General features: G+C 40.1%; 1 protein-coding gene across 4 annotated transcripts; it reads left to right on the plus strand.

The window, feature by feature from the left end:
- Nucleotides 1–160: 160 nt before the first annotated feature.
- KIAA0753 (KIAA0753 ortholog) lies at nt 161–14224 on the plus strand. 4 transcript variants are annotated; one of them, XM_051809936.1, is made up of 15 exons: nt 161–511; nt 1320–1932; nt 2439–2545; nt 2782–2844; nt 3658–3873; nt 4976–5186; nt 6273–6472; nt 7578–7747; nt 8495–8584; nt 8743–8842; nt 9031–9204; nt 10030–10111; nt 10790–10910; nt 11034–11258; nt 13098–14224. In XM_051809936.1, the coding sequence occupies exons 1-15, from the start codon at nt 422–424 to the stop codon at nt 13213–13215; spliced, it is 2580 nt and encodes an 859-aa protein (XP_051665896.1). In that variant the 5' UTR covers nt 161–421; the 3' UTR covers nt 13216–14224. The 4 variants fall into 4 exon arrangements, with proteins under 4 accessions (XP_051665896.1, XP_051665898.1, XP_051665897.1 ...); XM_051809938.1 differs by having other exon boundaries at nt 8743–8833; XM_051809937.1 differs by having other exon boundaries at nt 6276–6472.
- The last annotated feature ends 4333 nt before the right edge of the window (nt 14225–18557 follow it).

Raw genomic sequence — 18557 nt, forward strand, 5'->3', positions numbered from 1 at the left:
CGCGCGCTCCCGGCGGCCCCCGCGGCAGCAGCGGGACCGGGTTCGAACGGCGCGCGGCGGGTCCCGGCGCAGTGCGGCCCGCTCTGCCCGCCCTTCTCCGCTCTGCTTTCCTTCCTCCTCCGCTCTGCTTTCCTTCCTCCTCCCTGCCCTCCCCCGCTCTCCTTTCCTTCCTCCTCCCTGCCCGCCCTCCTCCGCTCTCCTTTCCTTCCTCCTCCCTGCCTGCCTTCCCCCGCTCTCCTTTCCTTCCTCCTCCCTGCCTGCCTTCCTCCGTTCTCCTTTCTCTCCTCCCTCCTGGCAGCACCCGGAGTGTGCTGACTCGGGATTGCTTTCGAGAGTCTGAAATCACGGCTGGTTGTTCTCAGGTCCACAGCTGTGATCACAAGCAAGGGACAGCAGCGGGATTTGCTCTCAAGCCGATGCGATGGGGCCAAGCAAAGCACCGCTGTTTGATGATGCGTTTGCATTCTCCACCCAGCGATACAGGAATGAAGCAAAGCCTTTACAAACACAGGTACCATTTGTTTTCTGCAGCGATGCTGAATTGGTTTCCATTTGTGATTGTTACAAAACGATGATTATGACCCACTTCCGAGACAGCCCATCAAGGAGTGTGATACTCGCTTTCCTGATGCTGTCACATATAATCTTGACACTGTTCTTTTGTAAGGGTAGAGATTCAAGAACTATATCCATAAATATTCTTAGCTGTCTGTTGTGGTTCAGTCCCAGTTGGCAGCTGAGCACACAGCCGCTCGCTCACTCCCAGTGGGATGGGGAAGAGAATTGGAAGGGGATAAGTATGAAAAATTGTGGATTGAGATAAAGGCATGTTAATAGAGAAAGCAAATGCCCTGTGCACAAGCAGAGCAAAATAGGGAATCCAGCCATTTCCACAGCTTCATCACATGTAGCAGTGACTTGGGAAGACAAATACTGTCACTCCAAACAGCTTCCCCTTCCTCCTTCTTTCCCACAGCTTTTACTGCTGAGAATGATGCCACACGGTGTGGAATATCCCTTGGGTCAGTCAGCGTCAGCCATCCCACGTGTCTCCTCCCAGCTTCTTGCCCACCCACAGGTTACTCACTGGGTGGGCAGAGTGAGGAGCAGAAAAGGCCTTGAGCACTGCTTAGCAAGAATGAAAACACTGGTCTGCTGTTAGCACTGTGTTCAGCGCAAATCCAAAACAATGCTGTCATGACGGGATACATGCTAATATAAAAGAAGATCCAATTTCCTTACTGTTAGACACTTGAGTTGCATCACCTGTGTAAAGTGTTCTGTGTAACATCAGATTTTTTTTTTTACACTTTGAACAGCTCCAGTTTAATAGAAATGTTCCTGCAGTTCCAGAGAATTTGGCTCTCAGATTCTCTCAGCCCCGCCCAATTATAATAGAAAAATTGAAGGCATCCAGTGATCAGAGAAATCCAGCTGCAAGTGAGGACCCCAACCTGAGAAGCTCTGGCATGTTCTCAGTGGTATCTGAAGAAAAACTGAAACTGGCCGTTCAGTTGGCCAAAAGGGACATCAAACGAAGACGTCTTGAAGAGCAAGTGAAACAGCAAGTGTTTGGAAACGTGGTCAGTAAACCATTGTGGACCCAGAAGTCACAACAGCAGAATACCAAAGTATTTGCAGCTCCAGGAAATAAAAATGCGCTGAAGTCTCAAACTCGCTTGCCAGGTCAGCAGAGGCTTGACCAGCCTTCCCAAGGGGAGTCTACCAGCTCTGACAGAAATGTTTCTCTCTGCGTAGCTAAGGAAGGAAGGCCAAGATCAGCTGCTTTGGACTCTCTACCCACCCATGACACAGGACCAGACCTCAAACCAAATTTAAACAAGAAAGAACATAAAAATATGCAGGAAGTCCGATGTCTGCAAAAGGAATTGAGGAGCTATATTCAAAAAATTGAAGAAATGATTAAAAAAGGTGTAAGACTGAACAATAATTATGTTATATAAATGTACAGTAGTTTGTTGATTTTTTTTCCCCCACAGTTGTTTGGCTTGGATTAGAATTCAAATTTATTTCTGGATTTTTGAGAACCATCTACTTTTTTTAAAAAATATATAAAAGCCAGAACAGCTTGCCAGGTTAAGCAATTGGTTCTTTTGTAATAACTAGCAGGAGGTGTAACCATTCCTAATTTTGAGTGCTTTATCTGCAACTTCATCATAAAACTAATTGGTCACATGATTTTTTAAGCTATTACTAATAAGCTATATTGTATAAGATTGTTTAGTCAAATTCTAAATAGAAACACAATTTAGAGTTACAGTAATTAATTTACATTACTGCTAAAGGAACCCCCACAAATATGTGATCTGGTTCTGCATGGCAGAGGTTTATTGTTAAATTATGTCTGTTGTCATGGCTTAATTGGGATTTTCACATGTTAAATTAAGACATAAAACATTAAATTCTATGCTTTTTAGGGAGAGATACAGAACTTTTAGATCCTGAGATCAAGCAGCGACTTTGCACTAGGAGACAGCAACAAGCTGCACGGTCAGCTCGGATGCTGTATGTGCTCCAGCAACAGGTAGGAACTGGCATTTTAAACTGGCATGCATAGTAGCTAGTTTATTGTGAAGAATTTGACAGAAACAAATTGAAACAAAAGAAATTCAATCAGGTTATCTCTGAACTTCCACAGCATTTTAGTTTAGATCTGAATGGTGTGACTAATTTCTCTCATGGCTGAAGTCCAAAATTTGTTCATTTATAGGCACGGAGTGAATTCTGACTGATGTTCTCCTCTCCTTTCTTGATAAACAGGTAAAAGAAATTCAGGATGATTTAGAGAAACTGAGTCCTCATGCAATCAAACACACTAAAAAGGTAAGGTGTAATTATCCTTGAGGCTATAAATGACTTATTGACAGAGTTTTCTAGATAATTGTTTGATTATCTGGGTGCATCTGAGCCCTCTTCAGAAAGATTTTCTTTGTATCTTACACCTTTCATCTCATTCTCACAGAAGTATGAATCACTTGGCCTAATACTGCCTTTGCTGCTTCTCTCTTCTCAGTTCTCATTTCCCTGCAGTAAAGTAGAGAAGAAGGCCATCGCTCTGATTTTATGTGGCTTCTAATTCCTTCTTCATTCCAATTCCTTTTTGCAATAACAATGTGTTCTACTATTGACTGATTTTTTAAACTTCTGGGTGATGTCACTCAGTCTTACCAGCCTGATTTTTCTTCTCTGCCCAGCACCTTTCAGAAGGACAGCCCTGAGATCATGCCTACACTCTGGCTGATGTTGTCCTGTTGTTCTCTTGAGCTTTTCCATCACTTGTATTTTCTTCTGTAACAAAACGCAGAGGATGGAGAATATTTTGTGTTTGTGCAGTTGTTGCTCGTTAGGGTCCAGCTGATGATTACAGTTCTGTGTTGGCACACAGAAACATCAAGACCTGTTATACCCAGGCTGTTTCACCTGAAGCCAGCATGACATTGATAGAGGTACCGTTGTGAGGAATCTTTAGTAGATTACTTTAATGCCTGTTTTGTTTTGTCTCACAAATGGCTTAATATGCATCAGAATTATCCCAAGCCTGAGTGTTTCTCCATGAAATTTTGCCAACAATTCTTCCAATAGTATAAGTATTCATAGAAACTATAGTTATTAAAACATTTGTTTTTCATTTCCCAGTCCCAAGCAGTATCCAGGTTGGCAGCAGCACACAGAGGTGCTGTACGAACCTTGCAGGCATTTGCCAATCACTTCACAGATCAAACAGATGAGCAGATTCCTGCCCACTACAAGGAGCTGGGCAGTCTCATTCGACAACTCTCTCTCTGCTCTGCCAAACTAGAAGGAGATTCTTCCATTTCTGACATTATCATAGATATTTTGCTGCAAGTTGAGGTAGGAAAAAACATTTTGGTTTTGCTAAAGCAGAAAAGATGTAGTAAAATATGAGACTGTGTTAATGAAATGGCAGAATATCTTATTGGGTTTGTTTGTGGTTTTTCAAAGACCATATTTTCTAATGTATAAATGTACTTCTAATGTTCCTAAATAATGGTGGTCTAAAAGAGAGGTGCATCCTAAACACAGAAGCTACCTGCTGCTGATCTTATTGATGCTGTTCCTGTCTTTCTTGGCTATGCTGCTAGAATGAGGACTGGTAGTGATAGTGGTAACAAAGCACCAGTTTCTGATTCATTTGCCATATTCAGGACTGAAAGAATTCATTTTATATATTGGTGTGTGTTATGTGTTTATTATTTTGGGATGCATGCATTAGTAATCAGCATCAGTGATGAGCATCTGAGCCTCACCCATGGTGGTGGATGCAGAAGTGTCCAGGCAGAAGATAAAGTTGTGGGTACAAGAGTTACTTAAGCTCTGTGCCTTTCAAATGGCTTTTGTTAGTGATATCTGATGGCTTATACATGTTGTTGGTATCATAGAAAAGTTCTGATTCATGTTGCCTACTATATAAATAACTAAAAGCAACTGATACCAGAGCCATATTTTATTTTCCTTAATATACTGTTAAAACTGTAAGAGCTGTGTTTTTATTTTTACTGTTATGAAACTGCTTATGAGAACAGTAACAGTGCTAACTGCCTTGGAACAGGAGAGAAGGTAGAGTTGTTCAAGTTTAGACTTAGCATTGGAAGAAGTGTCTGTATTACTGCAGTCATGTGAGCATGGGAGCTTTTTTGGTCTGTAGCCCTTGTGTCCATTTCTTTTTGAACATTCTGTAAGCAGATTATTTACTTGGGTCAATTGTAAATACAAAAATGTAAGCCTTTTCAGTAAGATTTAAGTTAATAATATGAAAAGGCTTCTACATGAACAACTTATTGGGAGTAATTGCTGTCAGAAAACAAAACAGAACAACAAAAAAACCCAAACCAGACCAAAAAAGTTCCAACTGCTTGGAATCTCTTGAATTTGCTTCTCATTTTTACATCAGATTTACTGAGAGAGTAATTAAAACTCTAAATAATTGGTGCAGGATCTGAATTCACTGCTGGAAAACAAGCAAACACCAAAACCAGTGAAGAAATGTATTTCAGCTTCTCAGGCCAAATCTCCAAGGAACAATAAGACATTTCCAGCCCAAAACCAGCTTCTGTCTCCAAAAGGAGAAAACAACTCTCTCATCTTAAAGGGACAGTATGGACAACAGCCTAGAAAACCTCCGTGTGCCAGGAGTCTCTTGACTGGTTTGTATTTTGAATTACTAAGTCCATTTTTATCAGTTAACTTGCCATCTGAAGATCAGTTTTGTAGTATGTTATGTATTGTTGCTCAGAAGTGTATGTTAGCAAATCAGGCTAACGAAAGCCAGGCTGTGGTTGTTTAACTGTTCACACTGAAAAGGTATTCTGAATTCCCTTGGTTTGTGCAATTTCTCTACTTCTGAGAGCAGCGGCTGTTTTATTCTTGTCAGTTGATTCCTGATAATGTCTTTTGCACAACACTCAAACTTTTGTACATAGAGACACATTAACTGATGGTTAAGCTAAAGACTTTGGGGGTTTCCACTACTCGTTTGCTGTGAAACTGTTCAGAGTTGGCTTTCTTTATTGTTGTTTTACTTTGTATATGAAAGGAAAGGAGTTTTATTCCTTCTCAAGGTGTTGTGAGATAAATATACCACCTGAAGTATTTTGACACCTGATGAAAGCCATTATAATTTCTTACATTATATATAAACTATATTAATTCTTTTTCTTCTTTATGGTGTCTTTCTCATAGCTAATGATGGTTTTTACTAGAATAGTGAGTATTCCCTGCTACCCACATGTAAGGGCAAGAAGAATTCCATATGATGAATTCATCTTTGGCAGTCCAGGGAGACAGCATATAAGCATTTAATGGTTTCCATGTGTCTTGCAGCCTAAAAAAGAATGTTTTTTTATCACTGCCTAGATCTTGCATGACAATTACTACCAAAAAACTTTCCCATGATTTGCATGTATATGTGTATTTTCAAATATTTATATACATATAAATATGTATATGCACACAAACTCCAAACTCTCCTGTTTATCAAAACAATGCAGGAAAGACAATTTCTTTAATACTTTAATACAATTTCTTTAATTCAGGAAATACAAGGCTGGATTTTTTTTTTCTTTTTTTAAATTATGGTAGAGCTTAAAAGTTCATGATTAGGTATACCTAGCATAACAGAGATATCAAATGTAGAAATAAAGACAATTCTTGCCCCTCTCACCTTACCAAAGTTAAAAGTTTATGTGTTATTTTTGATACAGATAAACATTGACATGTTGCAAATATTTCAGCAGTTCAAAAGGTGAACAGTTGTGCTCATATGTTTCACAATAAATACCAAGAAGAAAGTGACCCACCTACTCCAGAGAGAAATGCCACTTTACAGGGAAGCACAGATGCCCTGGTGAGAGCTAGAGCTGTAAAAAAGGACTCTGTCCTTGGAAGTGGTCCTTTGGAGAAGAAAGGCATATTATTGCTTGCAAAACCACAGGTATGGAAGTGATAAATCATTTATGCTGTCTTCTACTTGTGCTTTGGGATTTGTTATATAGCGTAAGATACTGTCAGTGCTTCGCACTTCCTCACAATATTTCTATTCTGAGCTAGGAGACACAGTGGGATAAACTGACATCTGCCTGTTATTTCTACTGGGTATGACTATTTTAGCATCTGTTTTTTCAAAGCAGTGTTACAGTTCCTTGGAAACACATTGTACAACTAGAAACAACGAATAACAGAATTAGCAAGGAAAATGTTTACTGAAACAAGTTTTGTGCTTGAAGTTAGCATGTTTTTTTCAAGTTGAAATTAAAGCTGAAGTATTTTCTTCCTGTTGGTAATCCTCTGTCACAAAAAATGCACTCAGCAGTAATGTCATGCTAGTGTTAGTAGGAGAATATAAGTTAGGCAGACTTACTTAATTGATTACAGAAATGATAAAACTTCACAATACAAGTTCTGGTTTCTGCTAAGTCTTTCTTGCAACCAGCAAGAGGCTTCTGTAATGCAAATGAGTTCTTAAAAGACTAGTGCTAGATTTTGTAAATAGGTGGAGTTTTTTTATTCCTTCCTCAGTGTCATCTTCAACTTGAAAATTCAGATCTGACACAGTAACAAAGCTGTATGTATATGTAACTTTTACTGCTTCCCATCCCTGTGTGTCAGTGAGAAATGTGGGCAGAAAGGTTAAACATTTCAGCATTTCATACTGAGGGGACGAGTCTAAGTGACCTTGTAGCAAATACAAAAGTGGTGATATTATAGTTTTGTGGCTGAATAAAAGTTACCTTGGAAACTTTCTATTGGATTTATTAAGAGTTAACATAGAGTCTAATTCTGAAAAATTAAAAATAAGTTTTTTCCCCATGAAGGGCAACACTGGAAAAGTTGGAACTGTTTGCAAAAGTAACAGTTACAGGATCAAGCATATATTCTTTTCAGGCACAGCTGTACTTCCCTTTAAAGCAGTTGTAAAACCTTCACATATGTTAACTGTGCAGCATGACTTCAAGACAAAATCTGAAGCAAAATGCAAAATACTTTAATAATTCAACAACTGGAATATAAGTTTTTATTGTGATGGTGTTAATTTTAAGGGAATGCTGAAATCTCTGAAATCAAGACAGGTACGCCCTCGAGGAAAGCATGCTGGATTTCGAGAGCCAACTATAGCTTTTCAGCTAAAAGAGACCAAACGACCTGCTAAGGAGAGCAGAATTCCCTGCCCTCCTCCAAAGCCTCCAGCTCTGCCTGTTCCACCTAAGCGGTATGTTCACAGTCCTGTGGCACCCATCCTTACCCTGCTTCCCAGTGGGAATGCTGCCGGCTCTGTGCTGGTAACTGGGACAGAGTTGGCCTGGCTGCAGCCCAGGGTGGCCAGTGGCACAGCACAGCTCTCTGCCAGATGGCCCAGAGCAGTCTCACTCCCTAAAGCCCAGGAAGAGCCAAGGCTTTAGGCTTTTGCCCGAGTTGCTGCTTGGGAGTCAAGGCCCAACTGTGCAAGGCAGAGCAGTGACAAAACACAGCAGGCAGAGTGGGTATTCACAGCAGTGCATTAAGAAGGTAAATAAATATTATCTCCCTGTTCCAGAAGGACAAAATACATATATTTGTCTCAGACAATAATAGAGTGCAAGTTTGTTTACTTTAAAGTATATTCAACATCCAGTTAGACCTGGGCTCCCCAAATTTAGGTTGCTTTGGGATTGGTGTTTGTGGCAGTTGAAGCAAGAGATCCAGGTGCTGGATCTGTACTAGGCAGTGTGCAGGGTAAGATGAGGAGCTCATTTCTCTGGGCCAAGTACTTCCTATTTGCCAACAGCAGAAACTTAATTCAAGATCCCCGGTTCTCAACAGAGTTTTCTGGCTTATATGGTCTTACAGTCAGCATTAATTTTCTCTCTAAAGTTTCTTGCAACTTTTCTAAAGTAATACTCAAAATCATATTATTTCATTCTTCAGTTATTAGAATGTGCATTTTGTAACCCTTTATGTTACTGTGCTATTTTTGAAGACTAGCGAGGCTTGAAGCGGAAAATTCAAGAGGAGTGAAGGTTCTAACTGACCTTCGCAGAGGAGAAATAAAACAAATACAAAAGTTAAGGTAATGACTTACTTTGAAGATCTCATAACTGGTGTCAGATATGATATGAACTTCTCCACACTCCAGCAGTCTCCCTAAAAATAAACTTATGTATTTAGGGTTTTTAAGTTATTGTTGTCATACCAAGTTTCAAAATGGCATTGTTGTTTTTTGTGCAGGTCACAAACTGTTTCTCCAGCCCCCTGTGCAGACAAAGCTGTGAAGGAGGTACAGGAGTGGTCGGAACCTCTGGTAGTAGACAGCATGCAGGTAGTACAGGCAAGCTTATGCCACTGGGGGAACGATGCCTTGAGAGCTGTCAAACATTTATAAAGGGGCAACATACAGTTTCTTTTCAACTTAATGCGAGTTGGTTTGGTTTTGGTTTTTTCTTTCTTTCTTGTATTGGCTTTGTGTCTTTTTGTTTTCTGTGGTATTTGTTTTTGAGTTTCGGATTTTTTAAGTAGCAGGTTGCAGCAAATGCAGATATTCTGAGTGAAAAGCTGTTGGATGATCTTTTGGAAGATACTGCTCAAGAACTGTGGAGTGTGGAGCAGCATGAGAGGCTCCAGACCAGGGCCCTGCCTATGGCTGACACTCATAGTATAGAGTCAATGTTGCAAAGAATGGAAGAAATTGAAGTAAGATTTTCTGTCTTGGTTGTTCTCATTAGTGCCAATTTCTTGATTACTGTCCATAAATTGTAATATCTCTAAGTATCTACATTCTTAAATGAAGCAAGGAGTGACTGAATCAGTGTCTGAAATCAAAGACCAGGGAGGAGTCTGTGCTTCCAGCAAAACACAGTGTAAGATCAGGAGCAAAATGTTTGATGAATCTATTGCTCTAGACTTGGGAGACCTGAGTTTGCTTTCCACCTCAAGACTTTGTGGCTTAGATAACTGTACATGAATGGGAGAATCAGCATGGTGATTATGTTGATTGCCTTGCAGATTGGAAAATATTTGAATATTAATTTGGTTTTTTCCCTTTTTTTGTGGTATAGAATCTCAATATTCTAGTAGCTTGAGCATCTCGAGGAAAAATGCTCTGGCAATCCAAAGTATTTCACAGGGCAACATGAGAAGTCAGACAAATACATGGTTATCTGTGCCCTTATTTATTCATTTTTCTGTGTAAATATTCGTAAGTTTATAATTTACTTGACTCGAGCTTTCTCATATATTACTTTCTTAAAAGAAAGCATGAGGGTTCTTCAGTTGTTTGGCTGAGGGCTGTTGGTCTAAAATGGGAGGAGTTACCATGGGACTGGCAACTAGTTTCATATTCAAGTATGGCATTTTGAACAAGATAAATGTCTGTGATTTCACTCCCCCACCCCTTTTCTGTGTTCTGTTACCAGCCGAAATAAGCCTGCTTTGCCCAAGGAGGATCATGACCTAGTTTCCTATTGTGTGATAATCAGGTATGTGGGTGACTGACTGCGGTTGTGTGTTCCAATACAGAGACACCGGGAGAGTGTCCGCAGGAGAATCACCCAGATCGTGTACGCTGACTCCCACTTCTGGGCCCAGGAAGACAAAATGGGTAACTGTCTTCTTTAATGGCACTGGATTTTCCTATAATCTGTAACTTTAAATTCAGATGTTTTGAAATCAAGGTCATTGGATTATGTGTGATCAAATAGCACCATCCAGACACATTTTTTACTACAGGTACTTCTTTCAAAGGACAGTTTCTAAAATGTAGTTCTAAAAGTTGATACTTTATCAATATTCCTGGTTTTTATCCTACTATTTGAGTAGCACAGCGAAGCTACACTGATTTTTCAATGTGAGTATCTGATTACATACAGACTTTACTGGAACTGTGTTGTTTACACAAGTTGTAAAATCTCACAATATGACTGGTGAAGATTTAGCCCAAATCTGTATGGCCTTTTTTCCATGTCTTGAATTTACTGCCAGGTTTAATAGACTGCTAGTTTTACAGTGGTATTTTCTATCTCTCTGCTAGAAGTATCCACTGACAGCACAAATGATTTATACTAAAAGCAGCATTTCTAAAATGCTCAGCTTTAATACACTAGCTCTTGGAAACGCTACACTGAATTTACTTTTTAGGGGCTTCTCACTTTCAGTTCTTCACTTACCTGAAGGAGTTCCCCTTAAAAGAAGCAAAAGTCTTTGTGAGGACCTTATCTGCAGTAGATGTAGTTTTCCTCTTTCAAAGAAACAATTTTAAATGGTATTTTCTTCCTTCTAGAGCAACAAATGGCATCAACAGCTAGAAGACTCACATCTCCTCATCCAATTCAGATAACCAAATTAATTGAACACACAGAGCTTGAAACAAACATTTTATTTGAAAAACCTTTTGATGGCAAGTAAGTGGAATATTTGACCCTACATTAAACTGTGGTGCATGAGATCTGCGTGACTTCATTATAGTGTTTCAAAAAGAGACTTGAAAATCTAGTTCTGTTTTGATGATTATTTTATATTTCCAGTGATATTGATGAAAACAAAGAAGCAGAGGAGAAATTGCATACTGGAAATGACATTCTGCACCCCTTGGCTTTGAACTCTCTACAGAAAGCGTGCTCTGTGTCTCTGTCTGTGCCAAGCCATATGCTCCAGAGCATCTTGGATTATAACAGCAGATACAAGCATCATTTAAAGCTTATTTCTCATGAGGTGGTGGGCAGTTTCAACCCATGGCAGATTGCTGAGAGGTATATGGACTGTCTTTGTGATTTTGAAGTGAATGTATCAGCTGACAACAGGTTTTTCTGTTCTTACTCAGGAGAGGAGTTGGGAGGCGACATTTAAATTCCAGACTGAAAGCCAGAGGCAGTTGTCTCTTAGGCTGTTTCTCTACTGGTACTAGGTATTCATGGATTTTGAAGGTAGTTGGATAAAACCAAAGGATATGGGAGTAGAATGTCCATCCCTTGCTATAAATAGAAGATGTGAAGAAACAGTAAACTACAGTCTCTTTACTGTTCACTTCCTGGCAAAAATAGTTTCTTAGGCTAAATGTCTGCTAACCAGCAGAGCAATATAAGCCAAAATACCCACTTTTGCACTGGAGCTTGAGTAAGTGTTTTGATTACTCAGTAACAGCTTTAGCAAGTAAATTACATCACTGGTTATCATTTCCTTGCACTTCCTTGAGTAATTACCTGCAATTGCCTAGAAATAATTTTCAATATGTATGATACATTTAAAAAATCACCTATTGGTCTTATAAAGTCCAGCCCAAAGAAAGCATGGAAATACAGGATGAATTTGAAACCTTGCTAGCCCTGTTCTTTCAGAACTGCAGGAATACTGGCACAATATCAGTTGGCATAGAGGGGACATTAATTCCCTGCAGAGTGGAAATGAGAATGCATCTGACTATGGGAGAAGAGATGAGAGACGAAAACGCTGGAGTATTAAGAAAGAATTGCAAAACCTAACTTCAGTGGTTGTAGATGGGATGGGTTCCCATATTTGTCTGTATTGGCAGATTGGACATCAGGCTTAATTGCCAAGAATCTTTAAACTTCAGCATACATTTTTAATGTAGTAGCATTGAAATCAGTGATACAGCTTGTTTGATTGGCATCTGCATAAAGAATTTTCAGGAACAGGTCCTGCAATATTTGAGATGACTGGCATGCATAAAGCTAATCCTGTGTGTTGCTGATTTGCCCAAGCGTGGATAAGTAGGCACACATTGTAATAACTGTGATCAGACCACTGTATTTGAATCTGCTGAATCAACCCACTGAAACAGAGCTCGTCAGTGCTCACTGCTGTCATCCTGCCTTCTGAGCTGTGCTGCCTTCAGTCCCTGGTGTGAGATTGGCCCTGCCAGGGCTGGCACCTCTGTGGGACTGGCAGGTGACCCTCCTCCTGACAGTGGTTGCCACGGCTGCCACGTGCCCCATGCTCGACAACTGCAAATGCAGCCAGTCCCTGGCAGGCTTTGTGACTCTGAACAGCCCCCAAGGTTGTTGGGCTCAGGAACACCAGTGTGTTTTGGAGCACACGCAGAACTGCAGAGTTCTTCTCAGGAGGCCAGTAAACTACTGTATATTTACACACAAACAGTTTTCGTTCTGTAACAAACATCTACTGTGGTCCAGAGATTACTGAAAATTGACATTTTACTCAAAACATTTCTGCTCTCAGTAAGGCCTGATTCAGTGACAGCTAAAATCAATAAAAAGCTTCCTATTTACTTCAGTGGCCTTTGGATGAGCACCACAGTATGTTCACTCTTATTCTCAAAGCAGAATTAGTATCTTAAGAGTTTGAAAAAAGGAAACAACTGAGATCTCTCAGTACTTTTAAGCTTGAAGTATGCCCTTTGCTATGAACCAGAGTGAGGATAGAATTTCTGCTATCTTATACAACCCATATCATGTCAAGTATCAAATCCTTTCTTGGGCTAAGCAGTAGAAAGAAAAAAGTATCTACCTTTTAAAATCAGAGCACTGATATCAATAGCATGAATGACTGAAATTTGAAATCTGACTTTCTGAACCTTTTCCTTCTCTATTTTTGCCTTCCCTCTGCCTCAGTCTTGCAGAGCAACTGACAGAAGAAGCCCTGTGTGACGTGGCAGCAGAGCTGCAGGATGTTTGTGAGGACTATGCAGAAGCTGTGTTCACGTCAGAGTTTTTGCAACCAGTGCAGTGAATTCTTTCCCCCCTGCCCCATCAACATCAGCCTCAGCCTGACAGTTTGTGAGATTCTCTGCACCAGATCTTCATTAAGGATCCATCTCAGGTTTTTATAAAACCATTACAAATAGTGTTCTCCTTTTCAGATGTTGTCTGACCACCATGCTTAGCACATACACTGGGATGAGTTCTTTTGGGGATGTGGCAATCCAAGGAAGGTTTCTCGTGGCACAGCACAAGTAGAGGTAAACATTTGGCACTGGCTGTACCCGCAGACCTGCTTGGGCTCTTGCCATTGCCTTCAGAATGAAGTCCCTTAGTATCTCTGGTACATCATGCATAGACAAATGAGACCTTTCAATAGAAGCACATTATAGAGACCTTTTTTTTTCCTTAAACTAGTCTAAAATGTTATGTTTTTATTAGCATTTAGTGATTGAAACCCACATTCCTTTCTCTTAAGAATCCTATTGAAATCAAGAACAACAAAATAAATGAACAATTGGCATTTCTGCAACATTGAATTAACTTGTTTGTTTCAAGTAATCAAGGTACTAGTTTGGGCTATGTCTGGAGGGAGCACTGAGTAATAATTATTTATGTAGTATTCTAGGGAAATGCAAGTTCAACCCGTGAGGTAACCCTAAGAACAATATGACAGTCTGTTTCCTTTGTCAAATATTGTTCAACCTATAACAGATTAATTTTTAACCTAAGATTATTTTTATTTCCTCTAATTAGAACATAGATTTTAAAAATAATTTTGTTGTTATTCATGCCATGTTTGCTATTTTGTTTGTCTTGAAATTTACTTCAAATGTAATGATGTAAATGTTACTGCTCATGTGTGACTTTGCTGATACATGATTCTATAACTTAAAATAGTTAATTTCTAAGAATACAGAGATAAGCCTGGTTTAAGTAAAAAACACTAAAGCCATAGTACCTCTATGTATGTGTATATATGCTTGTGAAATTATTTTCAAGATATTTTATTTTTAATAAACAACACTTATTTCTTATGACTGAACATAGTTTTAATTTAAGATAACTTCCCTCTGAACCCATTTGGAATAGTCAGCACCCAGCATGCAAGGAAGTACCTGGCAACATTACAAGAGTCAGACTACATACATCTTGAAGTAATGTGGTCATCTGTGAAGGTAAACATACTTTCTCTCTTTTGTGAGGAGTGTCCTCTGACTGAGGATGCCGAAGTAAACTTTTATTCTGGATGAGAATTTTGTGGCATTTGTGTGCCTTTTTGGATCAGAAATGTGTGGAGATTGAAGGCTTTAGGTAGGATCCTCAACTTCACACTCTTCTGTCCTCGTGAAGGAACTTAACTAATGTATTTTGTAATGCATTATTTACACAGGCAAGCTAGACAATTGCAAAATTTTTAGCCTAAAAAATTTCGTAATTGTAGGGCTTCATCTTAAAGTGACTCCACTTGTCATTGTTCCTAAGGGACAAGCCAGCACCAAGGGGGCTAAACATTACGTATGTGCATAATTCTTGCCACAATATGTTAATAGAGACTCTATATGGAGCTGCAATGTGCAATTCCACTACAGTTGTTAACTGTGTGTCTCATGAGTCAGGTTACCTGGCTTTGCACTTACTTAAAGCCCCTGTCATGTCCATACTGCTTTAAAGCTAAGTCATGGGGGAGTACGAGAAACAGTTTCAGCTTTAAAAAGTATTTTCATGTTATTGATACTGAAGAATACATTTTCTTGGAGACTGTGTTGTTTCTTTACCGATTGTTTTCTTTATTCTTTTTGCTGTAGGAAGGGATCTCTATTTCACTGAATAAACTCAGTCTTTGCTGCTGAGGAGTATTTTTCAAAGACTGATTTTTAATATATTTACTTTTTGGTTTTAAATGTTCTTTCAAATGGTCCCCTAATTTGCCAAGATACTTTTGGATGTGCATAACTTTTAAATCAATTATGTAGGCTGAATTCAGAGCTAATTCATGAGCTGCCTGAGTTTTCCTTCAATCAAACTCTTTCTGTACCACATTATATGCATGTAAATCTAGTTACAGATTCCAGCTTTTAAAAAACTATAGAATATGGTCCCACAGCATCAAGGTTGTAGTTGGTGCTTTCCTTTGACCCCGTTTTCCCTCAGTGGAGATTTGTATTTTCAGTCTGGCTGTGCCAGAGGCACACACAGAAGCTGGGGTCACACTGACAGCCTGGGGTAGGTGCTGCAGGCAAGAGGGAGCTGTGTCTGGTGGCTCAAGGGGCCAAGACAAAGCAATCTCACAGTGGCCACAAGAAGGAGGCAAGAGCCTGCATTCTGTGTGGGAGCAAATGAGCCAGGTGGCTTAAACTGGCCCCAGCTGCAGTGACTCTGGTGTTACTGGTCTTAGCCTGGATGAGAAGGTAGCCAGGGTGAAAATGCTGCAGCTTGGGCTGGGTGCTTGCAGTTACCACCCTGCTCTGCAGAAGGCGATGCTGGAATACTGTGAGTTTCCTTCTGGGGCTGGAAAAGCTGCCTGAGTACCAGCTGGAGGTGTGAGCCTGGTTCCCTGCTCTGAGCTCAGCTTTCTGAAGCAGGCCAGCTCTCTGGAGGTTACTGCAGAAAGACTTCCTGTGGGGAACACATGGTGCACCAGACCATTGGGTTAGTGTGAGAACTGGGGGAGAAAGGGATGGAAATAAGTGAGACTGAATTACATCTGGGTATCTCAGTCGTGCTCAGTTAGCTCTTTAATATAGGGAGGAATTTTTTCTTAGGACTTAGATATAATACAGTTGGGAGTTTTAATCATGCTTTGTTTATAATGAGAATTGTAACCTTACCTTATGCATTAAACACTACACATTCAGTTTGAAGTCTGAACGTTCTGTGGAGTCAGAACCTGGCTGACTGTGGCAATTTTTGGAGCTGCTTGCTAGTCCTTTGGACACCGACTAAAATCAGTAGGGACTGAATGTCACTGGTGTCTTGATCTAGTTCCCTCAGGGATCTGTTTCACTGTTGTTTTCGGAACCCCATTACATAAACCTGACCTTGAGCCAGATTACATGCTTGGGAATGCATGCAGCCATGATCAGAAAGGGCTGGACTGGTGTCTAACAGCACCCTGTTGTAGAAGGCTGAAAGCTGGAGACTGTTCCAAGTGTTGTATAATTTTTTCTGTGGCGAGACTTACTCTGATCTGTGTTAACGGATTAGAATACCTTTGTTGTTGACTCTTTTTGGAAAGGTTTTGGTGTCCCCTGTGCTCGTGTCAGGGGTAAGGAAACAAGATTTAATGGGCTTTGAGGCAAGGTAAGGCTGTAACTTATTTTATGAGTGAAACGGTTGTGAGTAGATTCCCCATTCTACCAGTCAACGGCCCTTCTTACAACAAAGTGCAATGAAAAAAGGAGAGGAATGGAAATTGTAGTGAGCTTGACAAGGAAGACCAGTGTCTCTTTAGTCTGTCCTGCCTGCTGACAGCTGAAAGGAAAACTAGTTATTTCTGGTAACATGTCCTTAGTCTGTTAGGCTGATTTATTTTTCATATTGTTCACTAAATCACAACTTATATTGATAGAAAAGATTTACTTCAAGCTACTGAAAATGGCTTTGGAGTTGAAATGAAAGCAGTGCTAATCAGGTATCACTTAGTTATCTAAGTGATACCTGATTAGCACTTATCTCTGAGCAAGTGGTAGTCAGAGAAGTTATCTTGATCAAATCAAATGCAGAATAAGAGAACAGTTCAGTGTTGATTAAGTCATGGGCAGAAAATCCTGATTTTTTTAAATTAAATAGCAATTGTTTTCCTGGTACCACACCTGTTGTCTTCAGGAAAGTTTTGCTCTGCCTTCAAATGAACAGAACAAAAGGCTGAAACATCTTACTTGTGTCTCCCTGGTAGAAATTAAACGATCCAAAATTTCTATAGGCCTTAACCTCTCTCTTATGAATCCAAGTTTATTTACTGCACTGATTAATTTTTTTATAATTGGATATTCCTTTCCTTCTGTGAGTCAAACACGAGAACAGCAATGTTATGGAGGTTCATGTCTGAAGATTTGGTCTTTAGTTGTTCCAGTGAATTCTTGGTAGGGACGAGCTCCTGCAGTTTCAGGTGCAGTTTAGTGCTCAGATATTGTCGGGATTTGGCCTTCAGTTTGGGGCAATCTGCAAAAAACTTACTCTTCCTATTGTGAATTCTGCAGCTACACCAGTGCAGGCAGCTGAATGAAAGCTAGTTCCCTGTCCAGGTGTTTTCACTGGAACTTTCATTTGTCTCTGACATTTGTAAATGTGGCTGAAATTCAAATGAAAGGTTATATTCTCTATAATTGTCTGTTGTCTTTCAATTGGGAAAAGAAGCTTGTTCTGAGTATGGAACTAAGTAGCACCAATTAAACTAAAGGTAAGGCAGCTGCTGCTGCCTTCCTCCCACTCCCTCTGGCTTCTCCCTTCTGCTTCTGCAGCCAGTCTGAATATTTAGGCTGAGGGAATGAACAGCCAAAAAGAACTGGGTGAGCTGGAAGGAGACAGAGAGCAAGTGAACTTTAAAAGGGGAGAAAGAACAAAGTGGTTGCTTCTGTGGTCAAGACTTCTGTGCGGATTTCTAACCACCTCAGAGCACATACTTAACAATGATTATATCCACAGGAGGTAGCACCATTGGTGTCAGTTATTAATAAACCTCTTGAAATGCACCTACTGACTCTCTTTTCCTGTCTTCTTCCTCTTTTTTTAAACTTTCTGTAGCGATTTCTGTCCCTTTTTGAGCTGGCACAGAACAAAACGTCCACAGTATTGGTGAAACATAAATAGCATTGTTCAAATGGACCCAGACTGAGATGCTCAGGGGAGATCAAGCTGGGCTGTTCCATACAGACAGCTCCTGGAACTAGCTCTTCCAGTATCCTGAAATTTGTCCAAAGCAGAACCAACTGCATAAGAAGAAGGCTGCCCAGAGAGTGATGCAACCCATCAAAAAAAAAGTCATGAAGTACCACATTTGTTTCCTTTATGAAACATCACACTTTGCTTCTCCAACAGCCCTCCTTAACCTTGGGTCTGGGTAGAAGGCAGTGCTGGTGCTAAAATATATGCTCTTAAGGTCTAGGACTTTGCTTTTCTGCTTGCTAACAAAACTGTTGATGGCACATTTTTGCCTCTCTCATTATTTCTCCCTATGCATTACACAGATGGTTCTACACCCTTCTCTTGCATGGTACTGGTGGATGAGGGCCATGGGTGCTACTGAGAAAAATATTCTCTAAGTTATTAGTCTGAGACAGGGGGAGCAGAGTGACATTTAACATCAGCATTTTTTGAATGCACTGGCCTCTTCTGAGTGTTCCCACTTGTGGATCACTGACTTGTTCTGTG

The sequence above is a fragment of the Manacus candei genome, unplaced genomic scaffold (assembly GCF_025592945.1).
Source record: "Manacus candei isolate 608988 ecotype Guabito, Panama unplaced genomic scaffold, ASM2559294v1 h1tg000076l, whole genome shotgun sequence".
Taxonomy (NCBI): Eukaryota; Metazoa; Chordata; class Aves; order Passeriformes; family Pipridae; genus Manacus; species Manacus candei.

Bases quoted from the DNA above. Each gene is read 5' to 3' on its own strand.
- KIAA0753 (XM_051809936.1), top strand. From the start codon at position 422: ATGGGGCCAAGCAAAGCACCGCTGTTTGATGATGCGTTTGCATTCTCC. The intron at 8,843-9,030 runs GCAAGCTTATGC...TTTTTTAAGTAG, and splicing joins ACAGCATGCAGGTAGTACAG to CAGGTTGCAGCAAATGCAGA. The intron at 10,112-10,789 runs GTAACTGTCTTC...TCTTCCTTCTAG, and splicing joins GGCCCAGGAAGACAAAATGG to AGCAACAAATGGCATCAACA.